The sequence below is a fragment of the Empidonax traillii genome, unplaced genomic scaffold (assembly GCF_003031625.1).
Source record: "Empidonax traillii isolate 1590-97213 ecotype Southwest subspecies unplaced genomic scaffold, ASM303162v1 scaffold73:size1297144, whole genome shotgun sequence".
NCBI classification, from domain to species: Eukaryota; Metazoa; Chordata; class Aves; order Passeriformes; family Tyrannidae; genus Empidonax; species Empidonax traillii.
The window spans coordinates 996,315-1,008,436 of NW_020955266.1; the positions used below are offsets into that span (position 1 = coordinate 996,315).

Consider the following 12,122-nt stretch of genomic DNA (forward strand, 5'->3'; position numbering starts at 1 on the left):
GTGAGGGAGCAGCTGCTGGCTGGGGTTAAACCATGCAGGATGCCACATGCCATGTAGCAGCGACCCTGCTATGAATTATTGGTATTACTTTTAAATCTGGGAATCTGGAAGTTGTGTTTCTTACCAAGCTGGATCTGCTTTCATGGAGCTGGCAGTTCCACTTTGTGGCTCTATAAATCACCACACTGAGAGCATATATTCCAACATCCACTCCAACTCTAAACAACTCATTTTGAGTCAGAATATGACACAAAGCCTCAATACAATCTATCCTGACCAAGCCAACATTGTTAAATATTGCTAAATACCCTTCAATTCAGCAGTAAAGTTACAGAACTCCACCCTGGAGAACAAACACAAGAAGCAACGGCTGGAGGGACACACCAGCTCTGACTCTTGTCTTTGTGGTTCCTGCTTTAATCTGGCTTTGCCTTTCCATATTCTGAACTCCATCCTGGGACACAGAGCAAGTTGAAATTCTTCTTGTGTCATAACTGAGGACGTGTCCTGTTCTGTTCTGATGGAGGATGAAACACCCACCTTGGACTGTCTGGGTGTGAGGGTTTTCTTTGGCCCTGCCAATGAAAGAGGTCTGATATGCTGATGTTGGATAGCACACACATTCCTTGGCTCCAGGATCTCCTGAGAGCCACTCACCTTCCTCTGGCCAGCACAGCTCTGCCTCAGGGTGCCCTTCAGTGAAAGCCCTCTGAAAACACCCTGCAGCAGCTCTGTGACCCAGGGCTGGGTGACCCATCAACAGGCACCTCACCAGGGGAAATACTCAGCAGTAAACGTTGAGAAACACAACTTCCTCCCAGAAACTCATCCCAGGGAAACTGTGAGAGCCAGCATGTCCATCTCAGCTAACATCACTGTCATCCCACTTCCCCACAAGCGAGTCTTAAGGGCACTAACCTGTGACCTTTCACCAACCCAAACTCCCACTGTGCTCTGTGGCTCCTCCTGTCTACCAGAGCTCTGGGTCAACTGTCTGTATGGAGCACCATTTCCTTGGATTCAGGATCCTTGGCTGCTGGAGGCTCTGCTGGTGAGATACAGCCTTGCAGAAATTACCAGCCCACTGCACAGAACTCCCTGGGCACACGATTTACTTAATCCTGTAATACTCAAATACAATGCCAACACCCATGGGAAGAGATTAGAGATGCTTGTTAGAGCTTCACAGCAGAAAAGGAGTCCCTTGGAGTCTAAAACTTACAAATTAGTGGGGCTATCTATTGATCAGTAAAGGGTATCACTGACACTGGCCCTTGCAGCAGCTTTCACTCACACCCATCACTCCAGTCAGTCTCTGGATAAACACGACCCTCCTATTAAAGGCAGCAGGACTTGCATTTAAATGAGCAGTTTTAAATACATGATCTTCATTTAAGGGAAGGTGTTCAACAGGGGGAAGCTCTGAGCAACAGCAAATCTGCTCTAATACTCAGTATTTTCTACTACACTTTCCCCTCTGGGAAAGAACACTGCTACTGAAATAACCATCCTTAAAACTCATAAAGCTTTTAAAAAGAAATAGAAGTTCAATGCCACATATCTTGGGTTTCCTGTACATCATCCCTTACAGCTTTAAAAGAAAAGGGAACAAATAGAAAGCCTAAAGCTAGGCTCAAAAACAGCAACAGGGAAATTCCTGTCTGTTCTTTTCCCAAAACTCTCAGATGATGTTAATGGAGCCTGCTGAAAAAGACCATCTGGGGTTCTGGTCTTGAGTTTAAGTCTAAATCAACTCCTACTCCACTAGAGAGGCTGAAAATAAAACTGTCTCACCCTGGCTTTACCCAGCACACAGCTGATGCTGCAGCAACGCTCCTCTCACAGCCAGTGATGGAGAGATTCCAAGCCCTAGAGAAGACTAACAGTGTCCCTGCAGTCTCAAGCAGTTATCTCCCCTAAATGGATAAATTAATACATGTTTCTCTCTAGATTTTTACAGCTCAAAGAGACTCATGGAAAGCACAGGAAACACAAATCCAATCTTTATCTGCTGGAAGGTGAAGGCCATTGCGCTGACGTCATTCACACTCTACCCAAGGCTAATACAAGCCCTGTTGCTGATTTGGTGTCAGTTATCACTAGTTTGCATGTTATGTAACATTAAAAATCAAATTAGAAGGCTGACCAGGAAGGTGCACATGAAGAATAAAAGATAGGGAAGTGAAAAACTGACAGTAACAATGTTTCCGTGCTGTCCATAAGCATGGAAAGGGTTTTTCTCCTGTGAAACAAATTGTCAGTGGGAATTAAATGCAGAGCAGAATCTTCCTGCCCTTCTTTTACCCCTAGATCTGGTAAATACTCTCATAGCGAGTTTCACTTGCACAGCCTGTCAATAAAAAAAAAAAAAAAAAAAAAAAAAAAAAAAAAAAAAAAAAAAAAAAAAAAAAAAAAAAAAAAAAAAAAAAAAAAAAAAAAAAAAAAAAAAAAAAAAAAAAAAAAAGAAAACAAGAAAAAAAAAGGAATAAAACAAAATAAAAAGGATGGTTTTCTCTTGGCTCTACCACACTGTCTCCTCTCAAGAGCAAGGGTGGCTCTGCAGTGGCTCTGAACTGCAACACTAAAAACTATCAGGGCCCAATCTTAGCTACAGCACAGGCTTCACCTCAGCTTCTCCATATCTCACCTCCCACTTCTGCCTGTTGTCCATCTCCTCTGCCTGGTCCCTGTTGATAAACTCTTCGGGGCCAACCCTAATAATCATTTCAGTGCACAGATACAAACAAGCACTGCTCCAGGCCTCCAGAAGGCTGCCAGTTTCAAATGGCCTTTTCAGAGCAAGATCTCTCATTCACATCTCCAAAAGAAGAATGTCACCTTACACACAGGAGGAGTTTTAAAATCCCCGGGTGGCTGCTGCACAACTCGGTTCCTTCTCTTGATTACACGAACATTTCCCCCGCACCTCTTGAGGGCAAGAGGTAACAACGTTCTCCACTGCAACACCACAGCAAAACTGCTCAGAAAAAAGGTGTGGTTGGAGGACATAAGCATTTGTAGTCCTGCATGAACCTCACAGTCAATAAACAGAAACAGCACTTTTCTGTTTACAAAGCACACTGCACCAGTTCTCCACGTAAGTGAAGGACACCGTGCAGGACGCCCAACTTTCTTTTCCTGCAGTCAGAGGATCTTTAGTGCTTTGTTTTAATGGATCAAATAGGTCTGGCACACGTCTAGAGCCTATGTGAGCCAGCTTATGGTCATGGAGTAACTAGTTCCAGGTTTTTGACCCAGCTGAAACATCGTTATACAAATGGTACCAACCACGTCACGCACTTGAGAACTGTGGACTAGACACGCAAAAATCAAGGAATGGGTTTAGTGATAGGTGTTATGCAAAACAGTAATTTCCTTTTCTATTCTCCCTTGAGTTTTGAGATTAGAAGTTAAGAGCTTCTCTGCTGTCATGAGGAAAAATAAGACAGGATGAAAAAAGGCAGGTTCATAATCTCGAGAGTCATGTGACCCCAGGTAACAGGGCCTTCAGAAAAGCTCCTGTAGCTGCAGAGAGAGTGAAATAGAAGTGAACCACACTAAATATATGGGCTGAAGACAACACAAACCCAAAGCAAAATCCACTTACTCCAACTGTTTCAGTAGCAATCAGTGCTCCTTCTCAAACAGAGGGACCTTCATGTACTTGCAGAGGGGAAGGCAGAGTGCAACCAGAGAGGTACAAGAATCAAAAGCAGGATTGGGAGGAAAATGAAACAGGATCGCTCCTTCGGAAGAAAGTTCCCAATTTCTTTCAAAATTGACCAAATCTATATACTGTTGTAGAGAAAACTTGCTGCTAATGACATCATCAAAGGTATCTTTCCCTGTGGCCTTGTGCAAGTACAAATAAAGGAGTGGAGAGCCCTGTTTCAGACCATTGTGATAATGGATGTGGGGGGAATGTCTTTAATTTGAGCCATCCCATCTCTTTTCAGTTAAAGGAATTGGGTTAAATCAAGGTTCATCATGAATGTAACTCAATTAAGAAGAGACAGGGACAGCTAAAACAGCTGCAAATGAGACAGTCCCACTGTGACTCCAGTTTAAGCTCATCCAGTTGGGCAGTTGTACAGTAACAATAAAAGGGATTGTCACAAAAACATCAGTGCTGCTCTGAGAGCAGGTGGGGGAGAATCTGGAATAAAATTCATTCAACTGGGGGGAAGAGGAGAGATTTTTCTTTTAATTGCACAAATGTTAAATGCCAGAAACTTTCAGAAAGAAAAAAAGAAGTTATTACTTCTGAAACTAAATGACTTTAACTTTTGAAACAACTCCCATGAAAGAGTTTTTCTTCTCCATCTCCTCCATTTCTCACTCTATTCTAATTCAAGGCTTTATGACACTGGCACGTGACATTACTGTAAATGACCTCAATTTTATTACATTGACTTCACCTCTCACGCTGCCACAAGATTAGCACAGGGACAACGTGCCAGCTCACACAGGCCCAGCACGGAATCAAGGCTGTTGGTTGTACAAAAGCCTGGACACATTCCTGGGAAGATCTCTGGCTGCTTGCTGCTGTGCTCTCCCTCCAGCTCAGCCAAATAACGTGTGACTGGATAATGGCCCATCACAGTCACAGCGGGATCAAGAGACAAATCGAGCATTAGCTTACTGGGAAAAAATCAAAGATCTCATTTAATAGGTTTTTTCAAAAGAATTTTTTTTAAATTAAATTTTAAACACTAATAGTCTTCTCATTTTAATACATTACAAATTTGCACATGTTGAAAGGAAAGGATTATCTCTCCCATGGCACAGCGATTTGCCTACCAGGTAGGTGAGGCCCCATCTCAAAACACTTTATATTCTTAACCATAGCCATTAAATTTTAGCTCCATTTGAAGGAGCTCCTCATGCAAGTCAGATTTAGTTTCAGTATTATTTCTTTTCAGCAGGCAAACTTTACAGAATGCCTAGGCCCCAGTCACTCCATCTACCAGCTGTGTCACATAAGCTCAAGTGGTCCAGGGAGGAACAGTTGTGTTGAAAGCTGAAGAGCTTTATTAATTGACATCATCGTGGAAGGACTCCCCTGATACTGGCAGCTTCCAGTGGTATGAATTTTTGCTCACAGCTCTCAAATCCAGACTTTGTCTTCCTAAAGAGAGTCAAACACAGGCTATTTGACTATACAGCCTGTGCCTTTTACACACAAATGAACGATAACAGGTCCTGGCTAATACTCCAGATCCAGTGCTAAATATTTATACTGCTCTTGACACTGAGAATCTGTGGCCCAAACCCATTAGCAACAGCTTCCATTCAAGTCATTTCAAGAATCTGAAAATCTTGAAGGATTTGAGCTTAAGTACTTAATTGTTTTTAAGTTCAGGTCGTTGCCAACACAGCTACCCTTTGAGAGAGCATAGCTTCATGGATGTGATGTCTGGAGGGATCATTAAAGTCATCTATTTTGATCTCCTGCCTTACATGAGAAAGAACACTGATACCTGATCCAATTATTTGTGAAGAGATTTATAGGAGTGGGACTCAGTTGAAGTTGGATGCAGTTAACAAAGATTATGTGGAGGTCTGTATCACATTTAAATATCTATAAACACTGAACATTCTGTGTTTATCATGGGGTGGCAGAAGGGGAAGCTAATTTATAAACAAGAGCCAGTCTGGACCATAACACTCTACTGCAGGATCCTTCCTTTGCAGTCATCTCCTACCACCTTTTGCTTCATTCATCCTCTGGAACTGATTTAGTGGAAAATATAATGGAATAATTAAAATTCAATGTTTTATTATTACTTTAGGGCCAAATCATGTAAGTTGGAGGGGTTTTTTAAATGTACACGTTTCAAGTAGTACATTATTTGTCATTTCCCTTGAAAGAAACATTTCTTCTTACTACAGCTATCCTAAGTCATCTTGAACCACAAACAATTTAAGCATGATGCAGCAAAAGGGGAAATTATGCAGAGGGGAGACTGGTGGAATTTTGAACCAGCAGAGCAGGAAGATGCATTTCCAGATAGCAGCGTGACTTTTAGCCTAAATCTACCAAACTGTGACAGAATGACTCAAGGTGAAGAAATACCCACAAACCTAAAGGTGAAAAGGGTTCTTGTACGGGACTTTCTCAGAGCCAAGACTGAGGTATTGTTTACTCTTGAGAGTTGCAGCAACTTCCTGCTGGATTACTCAAGAGCCTCTGAATGAAGAAGGAGCCAGCACTCCACGTGGGACAGGAAAAAAAAAAGACATCTGTCAGGAGACCAAGACACAGGGTAGGCAAGGAAACTGTGAGCTAAGCAGAATCGAAAGGAACTGAGAAGTTGTGGTGTCCCCTTTGAAGTGTTGTATCACTTGTTCTCCCATTTCCTATTTATGCTGATAAAGAAACCAAACCATGCCACTCGAAACACAAACTGCTGCTTAAGCCCAGGCACTTTGCCTGTCTGTAGACTGAGGTGTCCAAATGACCCCTCATCCCAACCTTACCCAACAGCACTGCTGAGCACTTGATGCTTTACCCTCACAGCACCCACTGTGCCATTTCTTACCCAGACAGCCTGAGCTGCAGTAAGACAAGGCTTCTTTCCACTGAAAAAGAATTTGATTTTCTAAGCCTGTGCTGTTTAGCCAGGAGGCCAAAACACTTCTGCAGCAAACACTCCCTGGGAGATCACTTTGCTCTCCTCGCAGAGGAGCTGCTCACGTTTTACTACAGCGAAGGACAAAAGCAACAAATAAGTGATGATTCAAATAGGAGAACTGGTATCTGCTCATCAAAACAGAGACTGTGGGCCACGTTGATTGGCACACCTCTCTAGCACTCTTACTATCACACAGAAAATATGTGACAGAATAAATAGGAGGTAATTGTGGGCAGTGGTAAAGAACACACCTAAGGACTGCCTTGTGTGGGTATGTGCTATTGCACTCATCTCCTCCCAAAAGGCATTTAGCATGGGAACACAGCTAGGAGATATTAACAACTGAAGCAGACAGCATGATTCTAAGTGTTTAGATGAAGAGATTGTTCATGCTGCATTTTCAAATCATAATATTCCACTTGTTCCTCTTTTATATATAAATAACCTACATTTGTGTTAGCAATTTGCTGGTTCCATGTTCAACAGGTAAAGCAGTAGGTGGAAGCTAAAAGCTTTTATAGATTTCTAATGCGATCTACAGCGTTTCCTTTCACTTCTTATTTCTCAAATGGCTTGAACAGGAAATTATCTTGCCTCTGCACAAACACAAGAAACCCCACCAGTTGACATTTCCAGCAAAATTCCCCACCCTGCACCAGGGTGAAGAGCTTAAACCTTAACACTTCCAATGAGCCAAAAAAAAATCCAAGATAAATCAATCATCTGTTAAAGCTGATAAATTTCAATGTAAACATTTTCATGAGCTAATTCTGAACTGTTTTGTTTTGATTCTGGTCTGCTTTTCACAGAAAAGTATTGTAGTTGGTTTAAACTCCAAAACAAAGAACCAATTAAATTGGAACAGCATGTTTCCTTCTGCTCTAAACACTTTTAAAACTGACATCAGTATGAAATTTAGCTTCCAAAAATGTCTGGATTTTCTTTGACAAAAAATGGGGAGTCTAAGTACATGAGCTACAAAAAAGTGAACGTTAATACTGGCTCACATTTCATCAAGTTCTAGTTTTAAACTGCAAAGCTGAACACCCACCATTCATTAGTTTGGTGCACAGGCTGGGAACTGCCCTTCACCTTGTTCTCCCTTCTTCAAGAGCAGCAGGAGACACCCCAGCTTTTGTGGGCATAGTTCGAAACATATGAAAAGCATATTTGCACAGCAAATCATTTCATGGTGACTGTCATCTATCTAATCATCACTTAAAATATCTCATAAAATCAGTGAACTGCACACACTTGTGCTTAAGAGAAAATAACCACCAGCTGCTGAAAATAGGGTGGTCATTCAATCTGTTGGTCATTGGGTCAGAGCTTCATTTCACACAGTTATTGAGTACCACTTTTTAAAATCAACTAAACAGATGGGAAGTTGTTCTGACTCCTAACAACTCTGAAAGAAGACACAAAACAGGTCCACACAGAACCCAGGTAGCAGTGTACAGGGCATTGTGATGGAGTGTAACAGTACAGCATAAAGGACAGAATGATGCACTAAATTAAAAAAAAAAAAATCAGCAAAACTTCCTAGGTATTTTACATTAATGTATCAATAAGCTGTTAAAAAAGGCTTTGGGCACGAAGAGTTGTTGCACTACAACCCTTCCTTGAGAAACTAAAGACATGCTTCTGGAGGCAGTCAATAGCCAGTGAGCAGTTTCGATCTGTTGGTGCTTGTTCCTGCTCTAGAAGTGTTTATAGTAGAAATAACATACGAAAATACTTGTTTGAGCAAGCTTATCTGCCAACTGTTGTGGTAGAGAGAGTGCAGCATGCTTGGAAATGAAATGTGAACAAAGAAATGTAACCAAGGGGCTTAGGAGCCAAAGTCGGTTTTTAAGGAGTAATGCTGGGATAGTCATTGAAAGATAATTAGTGATCTGAGGATGGAGCTCAGCACAAAGTGCTGCCCTGTAAAAGCTTTCCAGCAGTGATGCAACTGCAGACATTCCTTCTCATTCCTGCTCCTCATTTAACAAAAAAAAAACAGCCTCCTTTGAGCTAAATCAGTATAAAAGAAAGGGACAGATTAAAACTAATTTACCAGGAGGTAGTTCCAGAGTCACCATAGATGCTCAAATCCCTACGGTTTCATGCTGCGTCTGCCTACACAGCACAGAGAGGGAAACAGCGAGGTCCGCCCTGGGGAAACCCAGCACTTGAAACAGCACTTACACACTTTCACCATCAGAGCAGACCATGGCAGCAATTTCCAAACTTTTCTGCTTACAAACCCATTGCCTGCTGCTATCAGCCTTTCCCAAGTGCTGAGGGCTCCGAATACTGACAGAAGCCACTGCAATCCTCCGAGGCTAGTGACCATCCTCGGCTGGTACGAACCCATCCTCCTTTAGCAGTAACAAAGCACTGAACAGGGAGCACTTCGCCACTCATGGGAGTGACTCTGAAGAGCAAAACACACGCTAAAACAGGACTCTCAGAAAAAGGGCCACGTTCATTGTTGAGGTGGACTATGCTGGGAGAGCTGCATCCCCCGTGGGACGGTCTCTGCGGTCCCCTGGGATCTTGGCTCTGCTCTGGAGATGCTGAACCGCGAACAGAACGGACCGGCCCTTCCGCTGCTCCCGCCCGAGCTGGGAGCGGGCGGAGGCACCGCTGGCTCTGGGACGGCCCCCGAGAGCCACGGCGACCGAGGGCAGGGTAGGATCAGCCCCTCGGGACCGAGCTCCCCGGCCCGGGGGAGCCCCAGGGGGGGAGCGGAGCCGAGCGGGACACGGAGCTGCCCCCCCGCCCCGGAGCTGGACCCGCTCCGCACAGAAACCGCCCCGGCGGGGCAGACAGGCAGGGCAGGGCAGGGAGAAGCTTACCCAGAAGCGGGACCCGCAGAAAGCCTCCATGTCCGCGGCAGGGGCTCAGAGCCTGCTCCCGGCGCACGCCGGGCACCGGGCGGGGGTAGGAGCCGGTGCCGGCCCCGCTGGGCGGGCCGGGGGCGGGGAGCGGAGGGGCCGGCGCGCCCCGTCCCACCCGCCCCGCCGCGCCCCTCGGGCCGGGAGGCGCCCGGCGGGCGCTCCGAGCTCTCCCCGGGGCGGCGGCGAACCCGCAGCCCTCCCTCTGCTCCCGGAGCCGGCCCCGCACCCCGCGGGTGACCTCCCTGCGAAAGGAGCGGAGCCTTTCGGAGCTGCTGGGACAGCATCAGCCCTGCTCACGGACGGGGGCTTTGGTGGTTGCCCGCATGTCAAGAAGCAGCTGGGGATGCCCCGTCCCTGGCAGTGTTCAAGGCCGGGTTGGATGGGGCTCTGAGGAACCCGGTCTAGTGAGTGGCATCTCTGCCCGTGTCAGGAGATTGGAACGAGATGATTTTTAAGACCCTTTCCAACCCAAACCATTCTGTCATTCAAGCGAAAGGTGGTCTGAGGGATGGTTACTCAGGGAGGATGCACAGAGCTGGGACACCCTCTAGGTTTGTGCTGACCACATCCATCCGTCCAGATCGCTCAGGCTAATGTTGCTATCATGGAGACAATTTGATGTCTCCCATTCAGAGGGGTGTGGAGTGTAGTTGCCCCTGCAGGACTTAAGCGAGCACTTCATTGCTTCTCCATCAGTCTGCAGCCTCTTCCTCCGTGCTGATTGCTTCTGCTGTAGACATGTGGTTAAACCCGTGGCACGGATCTATTTTGATAAGCCCTCAGTCAATAAATTTTCACGTCTATATGTAACTAATAGGTTTTGTAGTGTAGCACCTTGGACACAATCTGGATTTCACCTCCCTGTGATGCAGAAACATTGTTTGCTTTCCTCTTCGTCAGGACTTCTACAGCATTATTGATCTTCCAGCACCTGCTGTTTGTCCACCCACTTGCTGCAGCATCTGGTTCAATTAACATCATCTCATGCAAAGCACCCTGCTGCCATAAATCTGCTTCAGTATTTTAAGAGTTTGAGTTTCCTTCCTTGATGAAAGGTGAGGAACCATCAGGCAGAAAGGTGTTATCAAAAATGTTCACCAGAACAGAAAAAGAGAGATCACAGAATCATAAAACCATAGAATGGGTTAGAAGGGATTTTAAAGATCATCTAATTCCAACCTCCTGCCACGGGCAGGGATGCCACCCACTTGATGAGGTTGCTCTGGGCCCCATCCAACCTGGCTTTCAACAATTCTAGGCATCCACAACTTCTCTGGGCAACCTGTGCCAGTGCCTCAGAGAGGCATGATTACTTCTGTGTCCCAAAAATATGACATCCCCAAAGAAAAAAATACTCTGCTAAACTTTTAACAAGATGCTGGGCCTGTTTCCCACTCAGAGTCCTACCAGAGGAATCCATGGTCCTCCCATGAATGCTGCTGAGACATTTACTATAATCTGGCTAAAGGTACACCATTCCCACTAGTGTGGGAAGACAAAACCTTGCCCAAGATAAGGTTCTCAGGTGATTGCCTACAAGGTCTGAAATCTCAGACTGGTCCAGATTAATCGATGCAATCACATTGCAACCCTCTCAAGGAAATACAAGAGAGGCTCTTGCCAACTGGGTGAACAAGATCTTCTGAGGAAATCGTGGGTTGGCTTTGCAAGTCTTGCGGTGGAACTTTTGTTCTGTGGAACTGCACCGCAATAAAAGTTTTAATAAAACTCGGCAATAGCTGAGAGTTGTTCCTTTATGGCTCTTTAAATATGCTCTTCTGCAGTAATCTGTGAGAGCAGCTGCTCCAAGAGAAATGCTGAGAATCTGATACCTCTTGACACATGAATATGCACCGCTGTTCCTTGCGCTGAGCTGCAGGGTTTGGTGTAGTTTGAGAATGCAGTTTTGAACCCAAAAATAAGACCAGCTCTGACACTATAAGATGTCCCAGGTACAGAGCTACCTCACAAACAGCAAGTGTAAGCCATGTGTACAGGAGGGGAAAGGTTTCATTTATCAGTGTTCTGCACAGTTCCATTGACATGTGAATTAATCCCTGATTAAATTATTGACTTTGGTGGTTCTATGGAACCTTGTGGCTTTTCCACTATATCCATAGAGGAAGGTCCTGTATAAGGGTATTTCCCTTGGTTTCACAAGAGTCTAAAGACTAGGGAGCCCTAAATAATTCTACCTCTTGCTTCATGTTGCTAATTAATGATGAGCAGCTTCTGCCTTCATTAGCAGCTCATACCATTAAAGGGATGGTAGTGATAAATAGGTGTTAAGCTCTTCCAGCTCCTCCTGTGTGCCCCCCTGAGCTTGAGGAGAGCCACCAGGCAGCCCTGCATGGACCTCACAGCAGATGCTGCAACTTGAACTGGCTTTGCATTGTAATTACTGACTTAGAGGTGCTGTCTGGCAAAACAGACAAGCACAGAGGGAAAAATCAAGGGCAGGAATTAAGGAAATAATAATGTTTCAGACAGACACCCATTACAAGATGGAGGAGAAAGCTTAAAAGCTCCTGGGAAGGGCCATGGTAAAGGATTCTGCTGAAACTGGTGCAAAGCAGAGCCTGAAGCACCATCTCAGGCAGCC

At 44.9% G+C, this 12,122-nt stretch overlaps 1 protein-coding gene across 1 annotated transcript in view; it reads right to left on the reverse strand.

The window, feature by feature from the left end:
• Nucleotides 1–9,563, reverse strand: part of ABCC3 (ATP binding cassette subfamily C member 3) — a 46,218-nt gene extending 36,655 nt beyond the window's left edge. Inside the window, exon 1 of the mRNA XM_027880648.1 lies at nucleotides 9,479–9,563. Coding sequence (XP_027736449.1) covers nucleotides 9,479–9,508 — 30 coding nt within the window. The 5' untranslated portion in view covers nucleotides 9,509–9,563. The remainder of the gene's footprint in view (nucleotides 1–9,478) is intronic.
• Nucleotides 9,564–12,122: the final 2,559 nt, after the last annotated feature.